Source organism: Trachymyrmex cornetzi, unplaced genomic scaffold (genome assembly GCF_001594075.2).
Source record: "Trachymyrmex cornetzi isolate Tcor2-1 unplaced genomic scaffold, Tcor1.1 scaffold156, whole genome shotgun sequence".
In the NCBI taxonomy this organism is placed as follows: domain Eukaryota; kingdom Metazoa; phylum Arthropoda; class Insecta; order Hymenoptera; family Formicidae; genus Trachymyrmex; species Trachymyrmex cornetzi.
The window spans coordinates 1,129,140-1,153,304 of record NW_017296157.1 but is presented as its reverse complement, the minus strand read 5'-3'; the positions used below and the strand labels follow the sequence as shown (position 1 = coordinate 1,153,304).

Sequence of the window (24,165 nt, the reverse complement as noted above, 5' to 3'; positions counted from 1 at the left end):
AAAACTGTGCTCGATCTCTCACAGTAATTTAAAACTGCTCCCGTCGTGGTGTTTGATGATAGCGCGTATTAACGATCGCGCGAAATCACGGAAACCAAGAGCACTGGATGTTGTTTTCATCACGTAATTTACATCGATGAACTCGCGAAATTTTATTGACACACAATTCAATTTGTGTTTTCAATAGAAAAGAGTCGTATTTAAATATTCGTTGTTTTTAATTATACGTTAAAATTTTTTCGATAATTTGGTATTTTACGTCGGAAAACGACCTATAATATTTTTTGCTGGACGTCTCTAACTTTTTATAAATAACTTCTTTATTAGTAATTTAAATTTTCCTCTTCTTTTTTTGCTGCGTACGATTGCGACTTTCGGAAAGTCGATTTGGAAAGCCGCTGTGGTTTCTATTCTATTGGTGTAGTGCGGTTTCTCCTTTATTGTATTCATGACGTCACAGTCGTTGACTATTCGTAAGCGCCGGAATACGCTTACGTACGAGGGAAGTGGCATAACAACTCGACATTAAGAGCCGACAGAGCGGACAACTAGTCAGTTTTTGACTGACGTGTCCTCCAATTTAGTATTTAACGATAAGGCCACAGAAAGTATTGCAAAAATAGACTTGGGAAAATCAACCAGGCGAGTCAAAAGGGGGGATGAAGTAAAAAATCAATTTGCATTTCTTCATTTGCATTTCCCTCACAGATCACTCGAAGAAAAGTCGTTCAAATAGCATCGTTGAATATATAAAGAGAAGTTATTCTGTGCTTTCGATTATCGTAAGTGACAAAACGGAATAAAAAATTGGAAGTATAAATATAGTATATAAGTATAAATATATTTTATTTCGAAGAATTCGTGAAAGCGAATGTGATATGTTTCGTTATAAAGATATGAAAGTGTTACTCTGTAAAAATGAATCAGTGTATTATTTACCGACTTCAGTGCTACACTTATAACTGATGCAATCATCAGCGAATATTTACTGTTTTTCACTAATAATACACTGATTCACTTTTAGAGGTTATGATTTTTTGCAGATTCAATTCAGATCTGTACATTCTGCACAGACTGTGTGGTGTGACTTATCGTTGAATTATGCAGATCGATATCGCGAGTTAGATTACTTATTTTTTATTTTAATTTAAAAAAAAATAGTATTGAATTACACCCAGAGAAAAGTTTCTTCGAGTAAAAAAAATTTGTTTGAATAAAAATAAAAGTTGTGCATTGCTAGACGGTTAAAAGAATAGTTTCTTTAATTTGAACGTCACATCTTGAAATCAAATAAATTTTTCTTTGATTTAAACGTTATTTCTTGAAATCAAGTAAATTTTTATTTTCCCTCTCTCAAAGGTATTTTCACTTCAATTTAAAAAAATTAATGAAAGAAACGATTTCTTTAATTTAAATATAATTTTTCTTTGAGTGTACAACATACTAATTTTTTTAGAGAGTGCGTGTTGAGCGAATAATTGATTTCTTTTCATATTTAAGAAATTATTTGTATAAATAAACATTAAATTATATATTCGGGTATTATCGAAATCATTGATATCTTAATTATAAATTACAGAGATACTTTTTTGCATAAATAATAGCACTTATTCGAAATGGACGAGAAAGATTATTTTTTATGTAGGTAGGAATGGTAAGGGTAAAAAATTCTAATCAAGTGTCTATGAATAAACTCACTGAGCTGCAGTTTAATTGCGGATGGACCATGAGTTTAATAGCGCAACAAAAGAAATTTAATGAGCGGTAAATGAAGACTCTTTAACCCGAGTCCGACGCGATTCACCTCATGTCAGGAATGATCGACAGCAGGGAGTCGCGTGCGGATTCACCCGAAATCGTCGTTTTAGCCTGACAGGATGCGACAGTCGAGGGAAAGTTTACTTCACGCGCGCCTGACAAGCGCGCGCTGTTTCCACTGCGAATTCTCTCGCGCAGTGAGAAGGGAAATCGCGTTTCGCGACAGGCAGCACGGGGAGCAGGTCGCGGATGTATGTATGTGTGTGCAGAAACGAGAGACGCGACTTACGTCATCGCGTCCCCCGCGGATCGAATATTGAATCGGAACGGCGCGTTGTTACGACCGGCGAACAAGGCCGGCGAAATAACAGGAAGCCGGCCGGCCGTATCGATATGTGCACGCGCACGGCGCTTGACAGGATATTGACGTGCGCGCTCTCTTTCTTTCTCTCGTTCTCTCTTCTTTTCTTTCTCTTCTGTGCTGAAACCCCCGCTTGGATAGTTGGCATTCGTATATTCCGTTCCCATGTTTGCGGCCAACGAGGCCAAAATGAAAAATCGATGTCGCTATGAACAAGGTCGCGCGTCATCCCCGTAGACCTATAAACCTTTCAAGATACAGCTGCGAAACGGCTCTTCTTTCAATTGAAACCTCTTTTTATCGATTAAGATTCCTTAGAATGATATTAATATTGAGTAAAAAAATTATTTTTCTTTTATATTTATATATAGTGCGCCTTTCGTAATGTTTTTCTGTAAAGCAGATAACATGAGACTAATAGGATTTTAGAATCGATCTATAAATTAAAACATTATCTTACTCAATTAAGAGAAATAATTATGTTTTCGGTTAAAGCGGATCTTAATATAAAAATATTTAGTAAATAAATACTTAAGTATTTCAATACGAATTTATATATACATATTTTACAAACTATATGCGCTAAAATCTTTTCTAGTGTATTAAACATTTTAGAAACTATAAATAATTTATTGCAAATTGCAAAAAATATCACCCCAGCCGTGAGATAATATTTTTCGCAATAACTTATTTACAGTTATTAAAATGTTTATAATAACAAAATTATCAATATCCTTCTAATGCTTATAAACATCAAAAATTATTAAATTGCTTGTCAATTTAATACGTGATATTACTAGTCTAGTTCTATTTATGATTGCGTTTCAAGACTGGAAAAGATTCAGTGCGCAGGTTGCAGAATTGAATATGTATAAATTCATACTGAAATACTTAAAGTACTAACATCCGCTTTGACAAAAAATAGTATTATTTCTCTTGAATTCTAAATGATTTATTCTCGTCAGTCTAATACGAATAATATAATTAATTATAATTATTAACGTGCGTGTTTTATCATAGTACAGTATAATAATAATAATCAAATCGTATTTAATACTAATAAGGGAACCACAACTCACCGATTTTGACAAGCTTTTGATATGTTGTAAAATATAAAAAAATATCAGATAGAGGTCTACATTTTTTTTATCAATTTATTTCAATTTTTAGTTATCAAAACAACAAAAAAATAATGGATTTTTTATTTTCAAGGTTTTCGAAAAATATGAATACACTGTTATTAAGAATATAAGATGCCGTAAAATTTTCGTATTAAGTTTTTTTTTTTTATAGTTTCGAAGATATTTGCTGAAAATGAAAAAATCTGTCATTTTCGACGATTGTTAGATTTCTGGAAATCTTGAGAAAAGGAGACAAAAAATATATGGGTTTAATATTTCTTTTAAATATAATATATTTTTCACAATATATCTAAAATCCATCAAAATCAGTGAGGGACAGTTCCGACGGTTTCGTCGTTTTAGAACTCTCTTATTTGTGCCAATTTTTTCAAATGCGATATCTCTAAATATGATTTTATAATTCGAGCAAATCAGGAATTAAATTGAAGCTAGAAAGAAATGTCTAAGTGTTTAAATTTTATCATAAATGATAACAAAATTCTAATAATAACACTCTGTTTATATTTAATATATGCGACGTCTCGTCAAAATATGCCATTAAACGTCAAAACGAACGTCCATTCTCTTCGAAACGATCAATAAGCGATAAAATGCTATCAATTGACATGACATGGCTCATTCGAAAATAAACTTTATATAATTTAATTGTAAAATCCGAAATCTTTAATTTAATAAATTTAGTAAAAAAGGTAAAAATACATTATAATAAATACAACGAAAAAGATATGACGTAGATGTATCAAGAATTTTATCTTAATAATAATTTTTCTGTTAATGTTGTTGCATTTTTTGAAAAAGTTTATTTTTCTTAAATAGATTCCAGTATACTAATTTAAAAGACAATAATTGAAATTTCTATATTTTAGCTAGTTTATGTCACAGATTAACGTCTGTTTCTTTTCTTTATAACCGTGCTATATTTTCTCGGTATTGGAGGCTGAGTTCTCTTAAGGGATTTCACATCACGAAGCATATAATAAAATTCTGTCGCACCTCTTTTTCCTCCTATCCAAGTCTCGATGTAAGCAATAATAAAACGTTTTCATCATCGTCGCGACTAATCGCGTGCAAGCTTGTTTATTTTTACACGTCGACATTTAACATCGTTAGCCATTTACGTGTATGTAGCGAAATATTACACATTACGGATAATCATAATTTTATCGTTAATAAATGAATGTATATTATACGTATGTAAGTAGCACTTATTTAAAATAATGTTTATAATTTTTGCAAGACCAAAGAATGTTATTTTACTTTGCTAAAAAATTCACATTATTTATTTATTGACTGCGAACATTCTCAGAGGACACATTAGAAAATAGCAATGATTTTGTTTATCAAAATGTATAATTTTAACAGTTATTTTAATTACGAATAAATGAAACTAGGCTCTCTTCTCTTTGTACATATTTAATCAAACATATTTTCTCTAAGATTCATAATCTGACTATTTTAAAATTTTTTTGCATACGAGCTCTCTCTCTCTCTCTCTCTCTTAGTTATTATTATTATAGCTAATTATCGAGTATCTTATCAGTAGACGATGATTAGTGAAACGAAGCCGCCCAGTTCCTGATCTCCGTCTGAAACAAGCGCGAGTCTGGTGCCACACTGGGAGCTGTCTGGTAGTGGGGACACGAAAAGGGACGAGGGGGGACAGAATGGTGCTTAGAGCTGGAAGGGGGTCAGAACCAGTGGAGGGAGACCATTCGTCCATGGTCGTAGGAGAAGGTTGTGGTAGGTCGCGATGGCAAAATGGCCGATCAGGATGGTTACCCGGGAAACCATCTGGGCGGTGCTTGGCGTTCACCAGAGGCGGAGCGTGATGGCCTTGGCGGCCATTATGGTCCTCCGCTCCGAGAGATATCGCCACCTGGTGAGCGTCCCCCGAAACCAGGGGTTAAAACCAGCCTTGATACCGGGAATATTACCACCCTCCGGGACTGTCTGGGATACGAATGGGCGAGAGATCGCTTTTGCATTCTGGGATAGTTTTCATACTCTAGACAGTTCTGGGATTCGTATTATGTGTTGTGAGATGATTCGTTCTGATCATTCGAAATCTGATTATTCTGTCAAGTTGCTTCTCTCAAAAACAGTATATTCTTGATTTCTTACGAAATTTCTTCTGACGAGTTGTATAAACTGTACTTCTACTTAATTTATTTAATATTGTCAGCAAATTGTTAAAGTCCATTTCGCCATGCTAGAGAAAGGAAGGATGAATTTTTCCTGTTGTCATCGATTATTGCTATAGAGTACTTACTGGAGTGTATCTTATATGAATCATATTAATCAGCACTTCTCCTTTAATTATATAATATCTTCAGGGAGAATTGATTGAAGTAAATTTCACTGTTTGAAAGAAATGAAGGCAATTATCCAGTCATTATTAATTCAATCGACTATATTGATTATTCTCTTTCTTCAGTTTTCTAAAAAAATTGACTAAATTATTACATAATTTAATAATTTATAGTAAATTTAATAAGAGGGAGGGTAATTACCCTCATTTTTTTTACATTGCAATAATTTACTAAATTGCTACAGAGTAGTCAGAATTAAATTAAATATAAAGTAGTAGTTAATGTTTTTTAAAATAGTTTTTAAACGAACCCAATTTAAAGAAAAATGAAAATATAATAAACTGTATTTTCGTAATGATCAAGATACCACGTTTTGCAACAAAAAATTATTGTCCGATTTCGCAAAATTGTGAACAGTTTTATACTAAGAATATTATTTTATATTGTAAAAAAATATTCAATATAGAATTATGTGACAAGACCAATACATATAACACTATTTATATCAAATTCTGGCGAAAGAATGAAAGTGATACCTAATAGGACTCTCGAAATTCTCATGCTACAGCGATTCTCGCGATTTTTCAGATCGCCATTAATATTTGCAACACGCTTCGTCGAACGCGAATTCTTGATAAACTGGGAAGGAATTCGTCGCGCCTTGGATTACGTCGTTCGGGCGGCATCCCCGATGCGCGGGTAATCCGAACACGCGGGACACGGAAATATAGAAGAGAGATTCCTGCGAAAACGGATTACAATTCCTGACATAACCCCGCCGGTGTCGAATACCCCCGCGATTCGAATTGCGTGCCAGCAGCAGCGCCATTAAACGCATCTAGTGCGAGCGAACGGGCTCGAGCGAGCGCGATATCGCGTTATTATTAATCATCCGTGTATCGTTTACGTGGCGCTTCCCTCGCCTATTATTAACGGCCGTTGCGCCCCGTAGATATTTACTTATTAATTAACCGATTAACGTTTCGCAATTATGCGCCGTCACGCTCCACTCGCGTACCCGGAAACCGCGCCTTGCTCGTACCTCATCTCGCGTTTCTTACGCGTTCGATTAATAACGGCCGCGAATTATTATTGATGCCAACGATGTGCCACGGTGCCGATAGTCGGAGTATGACCAACCCGCCATTTCCAGACACATCAATTAATTTCCTGCAGTCATACAAATGCAAATTTATGCACCACGCCGTTTCTTTCGATTGTAAAAGGATAAAGCGCCATCGATCGATGCGTTAATAGGTAGTTACACAATTATTATTAGATATATTACCGACGTCCATAAATTGAGTCATCGCACGTCTTTATTATTATATATATTTGCAGAATTTGCTGATATGTAATTTTTATTGGTTTCGTTTTATATATTCAATGTATTCTCTTCTTTACATTTTTACAAATCATCTTTTCTCTCATATTTCAAACTTTTGACATGTTCCATCGTTTATCTCTTAATCTTAATCTTATATACAATATAATTACAACACGCTGTAAATTATACATGTTTTGGCCAAACATCGAATTGAGTATTTGCGGTCACGGTGTGACGATTTTGACGAGCACGTTTCGCCCATAAATGCTGATTTATCAATTAATTGGCTGACGCATCGTGACCGCACCGAGTCACGCTCTCCCCTTACGATTACGATGACCCCAGTGTGCCAGACAGGCGAGAGGGTTGCATGATATTCCGAGGGAATCTAAAACCGGATGCGAAGTATTCTATAAATATAATACGCATACATTCTTGTGTCGATCTGTACACGAAAAGGATCTTTCTCATCTATGTAAACCGCGCAAACATTTTGTGATATCTCGACGTATTGTATAATTTTATTAATATAATATAATTATACTATATTATATTATATTTATATTAATATAATATAATTATAAAGGCCTCGGTGGTCTAATGGCTTAGGACGCTCGTACGGAATACAAGAGATCCGGGTTCAAGTCCCGGCCGAGGTAATATTTTTCGCAATAAATTTATTTCAACACATTGTCAATTTAATTTAACTTGTGATATTATTGCAGTAGTTTAATTGCGTTAGATGAAGTCCGGAAAAATTTCGACACGCAGTATGAATAACTACAAAAATACGATATATATGCATGTACATATACCAGATAGGATATAGATAGTTCATTAGGAATTATTTAGGCAAAAAAGATCTAGTTTTGACCGTCATAGGCCTAAATATGCTGATACTTAGTGTTTAATTCTTGTCGATCCGAATAAAAAATCTTATTATTGATAATATAATTATACTACCTTAAATAGTTGAAGATGGGGATTATTTCAAGCTTTAGAAGTTCTGCGTGATAATGGCGCTGATATTTTATTTTTGAATTATTTTACGAGCGAAAAGTTTAATAGAAGTCCAGCTTGTAAAATTTTGATGTAAATATACACTTTATGTTATTAAATTTGAAGAAAATCGGAAAGAAGTAAACATTTATTTAATTTTAAACTAAAGTAGAGCGTGCACTTTCGCAGAGGCCATAGAATACAGAATGACTATCCGTCATTTGATTCGATAAATCGGCTCTCCGACCGAATCCCGGTCGCGTTGACAAAGCCCGAGAGTAAACCGAGCGTGCGGATCCTGCTACATCCCGCTTCCATGACCCCCTCTCGTTATCCTAGCAGCCAGCACTTTCTGCTCCAGGCCAGAGGTTATGAATAATACATATTAATTGCACCATTTCCATATACCATCCTCTCTCTCTCTCTCTCTCGCGCTCTCTCATTCTCTCTGTGTAAATATATGTACGGTATAGTCGAGACAATTTCACCATCGACGCTCAAATTCGTTGCGTGCGTTTCTGGAGGAACGCGAACGAGAGACTCGATAAGCGTGCATGAATATCACGATAATAGGCTCTGATAATTAACTGGGTGGTTGTTACGTGGATAGCTGAAAAGGTCCCGCCCCGTGCATCGTTCGCATGATAACCGCTCGTTGTCGAGAATGGTTTAATCCTTAACCCCTCATGATTCCGTGGAATAAGTAGAACCTACACAGATTTCATTTCATTATGTAGCACCTTGTTATTTTGAAAGTCTCTAATTAACAACGGACAGGGTACATTGTTATGTTACAACTTAAAAAAATAGCTAAGCAGAAAATTGTTCTCGTAATGCTGTTTAATTAAAGGGATTATTCGCAAAATGGTTTTTATATTACGTCTCTCACAAAGATATGTAGCCTCTATATTATATATCAGCTGCAAAATATTAATTAAGATATTAATTATTTTAACAAGGAAAAAATATATGGATACATTGATTTATTTCAAAGTTATATTATCAGTTCACTTTCGTTCAGAGCTGAACCGTCACAAAGCTTTGTTTCTTGAGCTTTGTCTCTTTTCGAAATTTCTCACCTATATATAGTCTTTTTATTATATTACGTATAATGCAATTAATGTAAGCGTTCGATTATATGTGCTTGTAGATCCTCGTAGAGTACGACGACGTGGAATGGCAAAGGAGGGAGTGGCTGTCACCACATAGGGATGCCGTATTTTCCTTCTTTCTCATTGAAAGAGGTCTCTATTGGGCTGAACGACCTGACCCCAGGCACGCCAGTCTCATCCCCATCGATCATCATAATCACGCGAACAATAACCACCATCAGCACCGCATTAACGGGAAATCGCTCAGAGGCGCCACGGCGGTCGCCGACACCGTTGCTTGGCCAGCTCTTGTAAGTTGTATAAATAAATTGTGTATATTTTTCATGAATGTATTTACGAATCCTTGGATAATCTTGTTTTATTTTCTCTAAAAAAAAATATCAATATTTTTTGTATCAGTGATTTCTCATTATTGGTTGAATAGTTTCCAAATTAGATTGTAAAAAAAAAATAAAGAGAGATACTCCTCTTCAAATATCCACTAAATATAACTCGAAAACGAAAAACAAGTTCTTTCTTTTTGTTAATTGCATTATTAATTACAGAACTTTCCTGCCTTGTTTAGAAATGTAGATTATAGAAATTATACGATATACCGTTAAAAGAATATTTTTACCACGGTTTAAATATTATATGATACAATATTCACGCCTGAATGCGGCAGTAATCTGTCATGTGTGATTTCCTTCGAATTATACACAGAAACTGTCACGATTTACCATTTTTAATGCAGATCTCTCATATTTTAACGATGATAATTGAGAAATGCTCGTGATACTATTCGAATATTAATCAGTTCGTGGTTAATTAATGAAATACTCAATTCTCCAGTCCGTTGAATAAATTTTACATCGGCACAATTCAACCGCTACAAAACGGACTGTCGCATTCCATTGGCTCGGCGCTCTTTTTCTGATTAAAATTTTAATGCTTCGATTGAATAAGCTTAATCATTTTGTGAAAATTCAACTACGCAAAAATAATTACGTTTATATATTTAAAATTTTTGCCTCCTTTGCAGTTTTTTGTAAAGAAATATTAAAAGGTCTGAATGCCACGTTGTATAAATATTACTGAAATATCATTGCTGTAATTGTCAATATCTTTATTTCTATTCCTTTTACATGTAGATAATAATCAATTTTTATTTAATATCTGATGTCATCAGATTAAAACTATTATCTATATACAAAGAAATTATAATATTTATATTCCATTTTGTAAAATATAAATATATTTTCAAAATAATTCTTATTTGAATATGCCATAAGCTAATTTCATTTTTATTCTGCAAAATTGATTGTAATTTTTAATTAATTCGTTAAAATTAATTTATGTAAAATTAAAGTATAATCACTCATTAAATAAATGAATTAAATATCGTTCTTTAAAAATGCTCTGGCGTAAATTTTATTATTATATTATGTCTTTCAAAATGATATCCAGCTTTTTAAAACGTTTTAATGTAAATGGAATTAGTTAAATGCAGCATGCGCACGTTGAACGATAAAAATATGCTGCTTGGATGGATTGGATTAAAATGTTATTTCAACTGGAATAGTTATACATATAATCGAAAATTGCGTGTTTATTTTTAGACTTTTTATCCTCTCGTGGCACGCGCCGAGTTGCACGAGGACGCCATGCCGATCGAATTTATGCAAGATCGCAAACTGGACTTCGTCGAATACTCCAAGCTGAAGCCGTTCACTGTAAGTCACAAATTTTAGTTATTCCTATTATTTAAAATCAACCGCTCTCTATCGAAGATATCAGCTGTAACGTCATCATAATATGACGAATGATCTTTGACTCCGTAATTACTCTGTAATCCATGTAAAGTGATAAATTATGTTTGTAAACAAATACTAACATAGCGTTAATGTTTAACTTTTAATACAAGTTTTTTTGCTATTATACTTTACCACACGTAATAGGTTATTTGTGTCTTGAGTTAATTTTCATTACTTTAACAAATATTGTTAAGTAATTATTATATATATTTTAACATTTTTAGAAGGCATTTGTAAAGTTGTGTATTAAAAACATTGTATATCCTGGATTCTCCTAGTTTTTTGAAGAAAAGCAACATGTAGGGTACGAATGACCTAATTGTGTGTGGTTGATTATCCTCACAGTTATCAATTTGCTTCAATATATTTATTACTTATATCAATTTTACTTTTCTTCATATTAATTTTAAACGATTATTATTTATAGTTAATACGGTATTAATTTGATATTTTTCATGCTTTATGAAAGTTTAACGTGTGACGAAGGTAACATTTTTGTTTAGCAGAAAGAATTGATGATCCAACAATATTCTTTAATTAGCTGTTCACGTGCTTTGTGAATATGGGTTGTGAAGAAAACGTAAAAGCATAAAACTCGTGCGCGTGACGAGAAGTACGGTGATAATTTTCGCTGACCAAGGTACATTGACGCAATCCGTTATCTCGTTTCCCTCCTAATTTCCTCGCCGTTGCGGTGTCCTGCACATTTCACGCGCGAGATACGATAAAGGATCCCGAAAACGATTAAGAGCCCGCGAGCGGAGCGAGTTCGGTCGGCGAACGTGGTATAGCGCGTCACAGCGGCCACTTCCGCTTTACGACTGGAAACTTACTTCGTTAGGGCCTCGCTAGGAACTTAGTTAGAGAACAAGTTCCGGCGCCATTGGCGCATCCGACACCCCTCCAGGGCAACGGATGCGAATGCGAGAGCGCGCATCTCTTCTTCTCTCCTGAGTCGTACCGCTGCTGTAAGTAATCTTTCACGGAGGGGCTTGTTGTCCAACTTCTCTTAAGAGCTACGCGGAAGAGCTTCGACCGAACTTACCAGGTGGAAGGAGCAGCCGAACTTTGACTCGAGTTCCCGTTTCACTTTCGCGTGTGTGCAGGAGTTATGTTCGCGAGCGTGACAGAACTTTTCGCGGATTATTCCTCTCTGAACTGAAAATTTTATTCTTTCCCGATAACGAACGAAATTGGAGAAACTTATTAATGGGAAGATATATGTCTTAATTATTTAGGGCAAATGTTGGAGGTTACATGTGGAGCTAGAAAGTAAATTGTAAAAGCAAAAGAATTTAATACAATTCGATACGTTCTTTACAATTGTTTAAATTTATTTGTTAACATATTGCTATTTTATCAACAATAGAAATTTTACATGCAATGTTATACTTTTTTTTATAACTGGCTGTTTTTATCATTTTATTTATCTCATCATGAATATTTCGAACTAAACTTTACGAACAAATTATCAAATAACGCGTTTTCCTGTTTCTTTTTTTTTTGCATTTATTTGCTTATTTAATCCAATTTATCGGTTATTCATTAAAAAGAGAAATTAAATCGATGAAATTTTCCGACACGAATGTGGGAGTTAATGTGCTAATTACGAATGTGATAAGCAAATTCCGGTATTAGTTTTTGACCTTCGATGATTAGTTTGAGGCAGTTGTAATGAATGAGCATGCAGAAACTTCCGCGCTCTTGTCGAGCTTGGGGAAGCTCCCAGATAGGGAAATACGAGCCACTCGACCGAGATAATAAATCGATCAGACCGATCCCTCTTCGCGAGGGTGAAAGAACAGTGCGCGTGCACGTTTTTGTGTGTGTGCGTGCGGCAACTTCGAAAGTTGCCGCGTTTCTGTTAGGGTAGGAAGAGTTGAGCGAGGTGGAATTGTTTCCAAGTAATTAAACTACCGGGAAACTTTTACCGTTAAAACTTTTTCCCGCTTCGGCGACGGTATACGTTGTAAGTCGTTTACGTGCGGCGAGAACTTTCAGTCCGGCGGTCAGGTTCAGGTGTGTCTCACCTTTCAAATCCGCCCTTTATCCTGCCACGTGCGACTTATTAGTCCATCTCAAACAAGACGTATCATCTTCGTAACTTGTGCATTAAGGATACCCTGAGAAATCTTGTATGTTATAACAATGCAAGACAAATTGCATTTTTTCAGCCTTTTGATTGAAATTTAACATCTTAAATCGATCGAATTTAACATCTTAAATTGAGACAATATTTGACGCTGACTTTTATAATAAACTCAAAACAATCTCAGTTTTAATTATTTATTGTGGTTTGACAAAATTATTCATGAAGCTATATATATCGTCACTCTGAATTCTTTTTGTGGTTGTAAATTGATCCTAATTTGAACAACAAATCTCTTTCAAACAGCTGTAGATCTTTTCTTTCAACTTTACTGCGGACCGGCGCGCTCGTCGAGAAAAGGAGTAAATCAGCGGTTAAATGCAAAAGGAAAAAAAGATATATAAGTGTGTGTGTACAAAAGGAGCGAAGAAATGGTGCAAGGGGCCAAATTCGTCCGGGGGGCAAAGTTGCGCGCGAGTGAGCTGACCCTGAACTATAAATGCGACGAGATTTTTTCTCCCCGTTGCATCGCATAAGTACCTAACATGCGTGCCCTTGCGCGCGACGTCGCTTTCGCTTTGCTCTCGTTGCCGTAGGTGCCATGAACGAATGCTACCGCACTTTACATCTCGCGAATATTAACCATCCGTCTGGATCTTTTTTGATATAAGCAAAATTTTACTTTCAAATTTTTTCGAGATAAAAGAGATCTAGGTTCCTTTACTGAAATATTTTGCTAAAAAACTTAGTAATGTAATAGATACATTGAAAATTAATCTTGATTTTTCTACTTTTTTGAAAGCCTAGAATAGTAATAACACTTAGACTGGACAGAGAGAGTAACAATATGATTGCAGATGGAAGATTAAATATTTATATGCATTGGCAGTAATAGTATAAATTATTTTATAAATTTTGTTTTAGAGTCACTCACGGTTTAAGAGCAGTGAATTTAGAACTGACTAAGAAAAAACTGTAGGTCCTTAGAAGTTAAAAAAATCAAAGGAACAATATACATATATTTTCATTTTCTAAAGACTTTTCTTAATCTAGAGTTTTTTTCTATATATATCTAGAGGATGGTCTAATGAAAGGAAATCTTCATTAGAGAGTAGATTTTAGAACTGCATTATATAACTTGTTAAGAAAAGGTCCCGTACCCATACGGCTGTTTTTACTTGCTGCCGACGTCAACTGTTAAGTATTAGTTTAGCGACTCGCATCAGTAACTCGCGCGTACGATCATCGGAGAACGTTGGAGAGCGGCCAAGATGAGGCGCCAACGTATTCCCGTTCTGTCTAACGGTCCTTAGCCAAGTGTGACGGCACTGCGTTATACCTTCGGTCTCCCCTCACGCGATCCTCGGAATCTTACCTGAAAGATCACTGGTAGAGAAATATATGTTATTCCTTTTACTTTGACGATTAATACTGTTCGCATCTAAACGCACGAACTGATGTTTGAAATGTCGCGAGAATCTGTACATAAAAGAATTATGTAAAATAATTAAGAAGTCTATTGCCTTATCTTAATAAAATCTTGAATGATTTATTTTAATTTACATTGAGTTGGCGAAATAGCACACTAATAGTGAATGCAGTTGAGGGCACTACTGCGTATTTATTAAAGTCGTTGTATATTGATTTTATTTGAGTGTAAAAGTGAATATATTTCGAATTATAATATATATAGTTTACGATTTCACCTAACAATGCAATAAAATGAGTACAAGGTTTGACGGTTTAATTCATTACGATAGCTGTAATACCAGTGTTTACTGATTGTGAGTGCGTTCAATCGTTCTCTCTCTCTCTCTCTCTCTCTCTCTCTCTCTCTCTCTCTCTCTCTCTCTCTCTCTCTAAATTATAAGCTAAATATTAAAACTTATCGGCCAAGAATTTTTGTATGACTTTGGCTCGTAATCTGGTGGGTGTGCATTATTCTTAACCTGTAGAAGACCGGAGACCCCTTTAGGAATTCGACACTGGCGCCATCTATTTTGCCACTCAACCCCCTGACATTGATAAAAAAGTTCTAGCCCTTAAAATAAAAAAGTCGATCAAAAACATGCCGGTCCTCAGAAGGTTAATAGAACTTATGTATAATATTTTTACAACAAAATTATAAGTTTTGCAAGCTTTATAATAAATTATCAGTTTTATGTTTCGAATTAAAAAATATCAATATATTTGAACTTGAGGAATCTGTTATTAAAATATTCTCAGATATTTTACTATCCCAAGGGCTTGATGCTTCAAAGCTTAACTTTCTACAAACTGAGCTTATACCCATGTAATACCTAGTTACGAAACAGTTCCGTTTATAAATGATGTTATAACCTACCTGCTGTGCGTGTATCGGCCATTGGGAAAGTTTAAATACGAAAACGATTAAGTATCGTAGCGGTAAGAGACTGGCAGAGTTATTATATCGAGTAATATCGGAGTTGACATGTTCATTATTGACTAAATTTTATCGAATAGATACAGACGCCGATGTAAAAAATAATTGCACGCGAGTAATTTTATTGCGCGAGTACACAAAAACGGTACACGTGTATCTGTCTGTGCGCCTTCAATTTAAACTTTACGACAGTCACCTGCCCATAGTCATTTTATCTGTCGGTGCTTTGGTTCCGTGATTGTACGGTGAACGCATCGCGATTAATGGCGGACGCGTTCTTAATTAAGGAACTCCTTAATTAATTAGCTGCCGCGCCAGCAACTGCTAACGAGTACCCGCGGCGCGTGATAGAACGATAACAGTCGACATTAGTGTGGGTCGTGATTTTCCGACCGATAATTTTCATTTCGAGAGGTATTTGCTTAATAATTGGAGAATTCGCTCAAAAAGAAGCGCACAGACAATTTTTATTAATATTAAAATCTGTACGATATAAAGGAAATGTATTATGAAATATGTAATAAGTATATTACCAAAAACAAAAGTCTCTGAAGATAATGTTACAAGCAAAAAACGATATTATAGATAATATATTTTGTATTTATAAATCACATGTTTTATATTTTTTATATTTTTCTGAGTATTAAATTATGTAATGTATAATAAAAATATATATATAGTTATACAATATTTCCAAAATGCAATCTGTATATATTGATACGAATATATTATCAACGATTAAGAGCTTTCATAATATTAATTTATTTTAATTTTTTTATAAAGTGTGATTGTGGAGACAGTAGTATTTCAATTTCTTTTAATTTTTCGAAGTATACACTTTTCTATTTCTTATAGCGATGAAAAATAATTAGTGAGGTAAAAACAGAGTTTTTAAGAAATGAAGACAAACATCAAATTTTTTTTACTTGAGTAAAATAATTTTTTGAATTTAAATGAAATAAATAAATATTTTTTACGAGAGAGAGATATATCATACGCAAGCTGCGAAATTTATTATGAGGAAGACAATGCTCGTTTCAATGTTATTTAATTTAGCTCAAGAACTTTGTAAGAAAGTAGTATATTATACATATGTAGAAGGTCGTGCATGTTATCGTGGACGAAGTTTTGCTTGAAAATTGCATCGCATTCGTGGAGAGGATTGAAATTACGAGAATACGATCGGAGATGGGATTTAGTTGACTCGCTTTGAACGAGAGAAAACCTCTGGAAACGATCTTTTGGAGCAAGCAATCCATAACGTGGGGTCGTAATCCATAAATAAGGATACCGTTTCTCTCGTTCCCGTGCCGAATGACATCCCCAAATCGAATTATCGTGCGTACGAATAATTCAACGGCCGACAGATAATCTCGTTGACCCCGAGACCAATCCTAGTCGTTCATTTCCACGTTATAATTGGTGCGCGACGTGTCCAGACAAACGTTATTTCTCGACTCGATATCGACGTTTAACGACGATAACGGCTTGATGAACGAAAAATACGTTTTGCGAACTGCTCTTGACGAGTGTCTCTCCATAAATGCCATATGTTACGCGAAAATTTTCTATTGATTGTGCCTCTCGCACAAAAAAAACTTCTTCTGAGTTTGCAGGGAACGATTTTACAATGGATACGAACGACTGTAAGGACGATGGTTGATAGTTATTTGCAAGCACTTTCGTTTATGATGGATGAGAAAATCGCGAGAAATTATGCTATGTGCACGAACACGTGTACAATAGCGTGTACCAATCTCGCACGAAGAGATAATTTAGACGATAATTTCGGGATGTTAGAGATACTGGACATTTATCTAAACGCATGTTGCATGTTATATACACAGGTCTAAGAAAACTTTTATCTAAACTAATATCTCGCTTAACTTTCGCAAATATAATATGATTGTTAAGACAGCTCTTCAATCATGTAGTATTTTCCTTATAAGATTTTACATTCTATTTCTGGGGATGAGAAAAACATAAAATTGGATAATTTTTAATGAAAGAAAACGAAGTTTTCGAATCTGAAACCCATGACATTTTTGCAATACGTCATTAGTGAGAGCAAAACGAGTAAAAACTGATATATTTTTAATGAATGTTTTTTATAACTCTGTAAAAAGTTTCGTGGGATGTGAGGACTTTGTGAAGAGCATAATAAGACTGACGTAATTTTAATTATAATGCTTAGCAGTCTGCAAAGTTTACGTTGTACTTTACATATTAACGATAGGGATATCAATTTGCAAAATACATCGAGTTCGAGATGTACGTCATATTTCCAATCCTACAAAGCAATTATTATTCGTGTAATTACGCCGTTCTCTTTGATCGCGTGAAGCTGCTTTTCCATCTTTCTAGCATTTATTTCGTTCGATTCACTGGCATAATGAAGGCTCCAAGAATAACCAGGAAAAAGTTGGGCAAAATATACAGACCACAGCGGACATAAGATAATAACGGTTGAGACCGAAGTTAAGTTTATATCATCAAATCTGGTCGAATCGTAGAGCCTCCTGCCACGAGGTCGTCGTAGTCATCCGTGATTTTTTTTCATTTACAGACTGCTCGATAAATCTTTAGAGGCTATTTCTGTATCAAATGCGACGGAGCTTTATCTCTGCCAACAAATTTCTATAAATTATTATAACTCTGTTTCTTTATTATTTATTCTTGTTGATTACGTAATAAATTAAATTTTTGAATTATCTCGAAATCAAAGAGAGAAGAATAAGTATATGAAAGAAAGGAATTGACCCGCATTGGAACTCCATGCAAAGTGCCTCGTGAATCGCGTTCACGACGAGCATTGCACGGACATTAAGTGCTCTCGACGCTTCGGTAATAACGTTCTAATTGCCGTTGTATTACTACCATTAACGCGCTTCACGCCGTCACGCTGTGCGCAACGATTGCATAACGCGTGTCTGACGTAACGGCGTAGTGATGACGTAACTTAAATGCGAACACGAGCGGTGTGCTCGCTCGACCGCGTACTCGTCATCGAGAAAAAAGGAGTGATCGCGAAACAAGGTGAAAATTGACATTATCCCTCCCTCTTTGAATCTGCATGACATTCTTAAGAGAACCCCATTATTATGAAATATTATAAATGCACTCTTCAACAAGGAACCACGTTAAATCGATAACGACGAAATGCAAACTTATGTAACTTTACCAGAAATATTCGCAGAAGCATTTCTAAAGAAACGTTTTAAAGTCTAAACACTTTACTTTCAAACTCCGTCGAGTTTTCTCCTCGGCGATTCTCTCCTGCTTGAAAATCGCGCCATTTTCAAATCAACCATGCAAAATTGATAAAAAGAGTTCAATTTTAAAATTATGCACGGAGTTACATAAATTAGAAAATTGTTTTAATCTAAAAAAAATTGTAATCTTTCTGTCGTATAGTCGACTTGGAAATGACATTAAAAGTTATAGCCATCCATTTGCACGTCATATAAGATTTAGTTTATTAACATGTATGTAGAGACGACAAAACGTATTATGTATTATGTATTGATTAGTTACAATCTTTGACTATATTTATAACTCGAGAAACCAGACGATGATGTAATTAACGTTTTTCAATGTCACATTTTGATTGGTACTCTAATGCATTAGAAATTATCGAGGTATCCATAGTTATAGATTTAACAAAGGGATATTAAATATTCGATATTAATTTTTGTTTTATCGGATCTAATTTCTCGACAGACACTCATGCTTTTAAGAGTATGCATAAAATCTTCTGACATATCGGTTATTGATTACGTAAAATATGACGTTTCTGTGTTCTCCTTAACCAGATTTGATATCTATTTCAAGTTTCAGCGCATTGTTTCTGTTGTTTTGTCGATTTATATATATATGACAGTATTAATACACAGAAAGAACGATTTTACTGAAATATCTAAAAATTTAGTTACAAATCCGAAAATAATTTTATTAATTTATTAAAGCAAAAATTTGTGTAGAAAACTAAAACGTTAAAAGCAATGCTATAAAAAATTTTAATATTCTAACAATTAACTTGAACGTTCTACATAATTATTTTGACATTTTAAAATTTATTTTTATGTCTACATATATCTAGCTAAACTTTTATATACTCCATCTAAATCAAAATCGTTCTTTTTGTACGTGAGATAATAATAAAGTTAACGAATAAGATAAAGTGCACATTAGCTTCTATCTTTCAAAACACAATAGGATATTATACAATAGCCGAAGGTTCGAATATTTTTTTTTACATGTATTTTTGTAAAATAAAAGAAAATAGTTAAACTTTTATTCATATTAGAGTTATTAATTATATTTTAAAATTATAAGTACGTAATATAGTATAAATCGCAGTCTGTTTTTAGAGTGAAATCCCGTGCACTCAGTTTTTCGTGAAGTTTTTATCCTTTTTGTTATCTCTTATAAAATTGCGCGGATTTTTTCCTTCTTTATTTTTCTAAAATCGTAGACACGTTCTCGAGCAGAGGAGAACAGTCCGCTCTTCTTAATCAAGTTCTACGGACGAAGCTTCAACCTCGGTCTTTTTTGTTCGTCTTTACAGCAGGACTGGGAGCTGACTAAGGGCGCAATGCCCTGGGGAAACGCCGTTAGAAGATGGGCCGAGATGCAGGATGGTCAGAGGATTCTGTTGACTACGCCCAGCGTTCTGGTCGGTTTTAGGGTCGAAGTTTATCGGGCGGAAGGCACTACACAATGGTACACAGCCGTGATCGTCGGTTACAACGAGTCCACTAAGGTGAGTTAGCAAGGTATTAATAATAAATATTACAGGGACGTGTTATCAGTAGATTAGAACTGTTCTGCAGCAATTCTTGAAGGACTCCCATATATCTTGTGAGTTGCTTGATCTATATTTGATTTTAAATTTGTCAACTTTTATCACACACACACACACAAGATTTAATACAAATTATTTATAAATTAATATTTTCGAAAGAGAACGATTTACGGTATCAAAAATATCACTTAAGTAAACCGGAAATTATAGGCCTTTGTTTTAATTAATAGAGTATCTCTATTTTAAAATGTAAAAATTCGGTCAATCGGTATCGAAAGAAATTACAAGAAAAGGAAATTAAATTTTCTTCGATAATGTTCTATAGTTAGACGATGCTTATTATTAATCTGAATTAATTCATTGATTCCAAATTAATGATGAACCAAAAATTTAAAAAGAATTCCAATTTTAATGATAATCCTGCAAGATGACATATTTGTGAATTATTAAGCAATTAGTAATTAGAAGCATGACGTTATGAACATTTATTAAGGCTATTTCGGTGAACTTTTAGATTCATATATCTGCAGTGGAAAATTATGGAATTAAATATAACTTTATATATGTAATATATAATATGATGTACATGTATGTGTGTGTGGTGTGTGAATATATGTATATCTAATAATTTAAATTAAGACATTCTAAATTTTCTCAAATTCTACAGATAAATTGATCATTATGTGTTATTAACCTCTTCTTTATTATATAAACAGATTTTGTTTTTATTTTCATTTTTTAATATCTATTTTATATTAATTTTTTTAAAGTTAATTTTGACATATTCTCTTTTCATTACATTTATTAAGATATGTTTTGATACGAAGCTATTTGTGGCGATTTGTTGTAACATTATCATTGTTATTTATTAAAAATAACACATCTTGAAGTGACTTAAATGAGTTTTTCAATTTTCTTTTTTCGGCCGATATTCTCAATATTTTTGCCGTTAAACATCCTAAGGTAGAGAAACGAACGACAGACTCATGTCGTCGCGAATGTAATCCTCCTCGTCTTGTCTCTCGGTGAGAAAGCTTCCGATAATTTATCCTGACAGTGGCGCAGCATTCCTATTGGAAAACTAAATCCCTGAAATAGTCCGCGACGAGAGAATGTTCCGGAAAAGGCGCGGAGATCGAAGGGCGAAGGAACATAAAATATCGGTTGAGTTGCTGAAGAAGCTTTTGTCGTTCGCGCGCTTTTTCTTTTCTGTCTCTTTATTCCTTTCGTATACGTATATATGTCAGTCTAGAATATTTCTTGAAAGTATCAGCAAAATCGAATCGATTGCATGTTGAGGTTTATTCGAATAGTCTTCGTTCTAACGTTATCTCTTAAAGACTTTAATGAAATATCGCGAGGCGAAGAGCATCAAAAATTGTATTGTCTTCCATTTTTTTTTTGTAAAACAAATTAACGTAAATGTTAAATTACGAGCCTTATTTGATTCTTATGTATGTATTGAATAATAATAATAACGTAGTCTGTTGTACAAAGAAAATAGAACAATAGTAAAACAAAACACAATAGGTAGAAAACATATTTAGAAGGTGAGGTATCAGTAATGGAAAACTAAAACTTGAACTATCATTAGATAAACAGAAACTAGAAACGCAATAGATTACAGTACAATAAAAATTAAAAAAATATGAGTTATGGGAAATGCAGACAAGAAATAAATTAAAAACTACACAGTACACTAGAAAAAAGAAGTGTTTAATTTTAAAATATTAAAATGTTTTATTTCTGTCTCCATTTTTTAAATACTTCGGTTGTTCCATCTTTAGATAAACCATATGTGGTGGTAATTTACCTATTGGATAAACAAAAGAGTAAAAGATTAAGAACATAAGAGAATAAGAGATTAACGCAGTGAGCTGAAGTTTACCGAAAGATAGAACAATCCCTCTTTAAAGATGTTTTAAACTTTTTCAATAAACAAAGCACTATGTTTGGATTTAAAACAATATGATGTGGTTTGTTTATTGAAAAAGTTTAAAACTAAAACATCTTTAAGTGTTAAAAAAATGGAGACAAGAATAAACATTTTAATATCTTAAAATTACTTCTTTTTTGAGTGTACAGAAATAGTGGACAATATAAAACGATAGCGCTATTATAGGAGAGAATAAAGTTCAAATACATACAGTAATAAAGTAGTAAGCAATAAACATGAGAATAAAAATAATTACACATTAGACGCAAGTGTCGAGAGGCAGCAAACTTTAATACAGAAAAAGAATTAAAGAAGCGAGGGGTAAAAAGAGAGAAATGAATTTTTTACACTATTCTTCTATGTATTCATTTTAAATAAATGAAAATAAGAAGAGAATTTTTCAACTGATACTTATTTTTGCAGACATATCCTTTTTAATTATTATTAATTATATGATAGTTGTGCATCTTGAGCTGTGATCTCGATCAGAACTTTTATAAGATGAAGTCTAAATTTTGTACGAATTTATAAAACTTTCTATTTTTAAAGTGTCGAAACTGTCAATAAGAGTGAGATGAAAACGGAATTTGTCGGAAATCATATCGACAGAGAAATCCACACATATAGACATTGCATCGCGATCGCACATCGTCTCGTTCCTTGCGACTCTGTCTCGCCGCTGATCAGTTAAGCTGATCAGTTAAGTATTGACAAGAAGAGGCGTTGATCGTGACGAATCTTAACGAGAAGCCAGACCATCAATCGTCCGATCTCTGACCCGCGAATTGGTAGATAAACATTCCGTGGTTAATCGGGCGAGTCACGAAATTTCTCGAAAGAATTGAAATCAATTAACACTCATTATGCAATCAATTTTTCGAAATTGCAAATGAAATCGTTTATGAGACTCGAGATCGACGAACCTAGAAAATAATTGAGCGTCTCGACCCGTATCACTGCTACTAGCAAATTATTTATCGGTTGAATTAATAGCAAGGATGTGAAAATCATTAATGGGAAAATTAACGTTAAAAGCGCTTTATAAATCTGTCCAGGACAATTTATAAGTTTTAATAATACTAATTTTTATTGACCTGATTATTAATTGATTATTCTTTTAGGATCTGACTGTCACCGACGATACGGTCCTCGAAGATCACAACGAGGATCCCACATTAGTACAAATGCGGCTGATTGGCGATGGAGGTGAGAAACATTAGCACGAAATAAAACACATACGTTTAATTAATAGCATAGCGATTAAATTTATATTAAAAGAATTTCCAATAAAGTTCAATTTTCGCGTGAAAACATTGATATTAAAAAAAAATTATTGTTCATAAATGCTGTTTAACGTTTAAAAAACTAGAAATGTATATTAAATAATTTATTAAATATTATTTATAACATCGTTTTTTTCAAGCGTTATTTAATGTTGCTTAATTTGAAATTATTACTTTGTAAATAACAGTTTTTTTTAATTTTCCAAATTATGTATATTTAATTAAAATTTTATAAATGATATCATCGAATAAGTGGAATAATTGTGAAGTGTACTGAAAGTGTTTTCGCTTTTTTTCCTCTCTTACTCAGTCGTCGAGAGCATCATGAGGGGCGAGGTCGTCGGCATGACACCAAGGAGGTCGAGGTCATCGACTGCTCTGACGCACGCGCTCGTTGTGGTGAGTGAAATCCAATTTCGTTCTATTATTAAACGTTCTGCATAGTTTACGATCGGCAAGTATCATAAACAGTAAGTGTGTATTGACGCGTCTTTATATTCCGTATATAATACCTCATGTATATAATGTATTTAAGTCGTTATAACGAAATTGACTTAACCCATGTTTTCCGGGCAACCTACTTTTCACATTATATAAAATTATTTTATGACCGCATTTGTGCATTCAATAAATGCGTTAATATTTTATAAATTTTCGCAAATTTCATTTAGAAAAAGTTTATTTTATTTTCAATTCATTCATATATATTTTTTTATATATCAGTAACGGTAAAGAAACACGAAGAAGATTGTGTGTACAATAATGTCATATTACAAATCTAAATATGTAATAAGTGCCTTTATATATGTATGATTTAATTTTTTGTCTAAAAATAACACACTGTACTG

General features: G+C 33.7%; 1 protein-coding gene across 1 annotated transcript in view; it reads left to right on the top strand.

Annotated features, from left to right (window-relative positions):
* The window catches only part of Kdm3 (Lysine demethylase 3), a 323,142-nt gene that overhangs the window by 55,801 nt on the left and 243,176 nt on the right, over positions 1–24,165 (top strand). Inside the window, exons 2-6 of the mRNA XM_018503169.1 lie at positions 9,047–9,298; positions 10,607–10,720; positions 19,862–20,056; positions 23,156–23,240; positions 23,628–23,716. Of these exons, the coding sequence (XP_018358671.1) occupies positions 9,047–9,298; positions 10,607–10,720; positions 19,862–20,056; positions 23,156–23,240; positions 23,628–23,716 (735 nt within the window). The remainder of the gene's footprint in view (positions 1–9,046; positions 9,299–10,606; positions 10,721–19,861; positions 20,057–23,155; positions 23,241–23,627; positions 23,717–24,165) is intronic.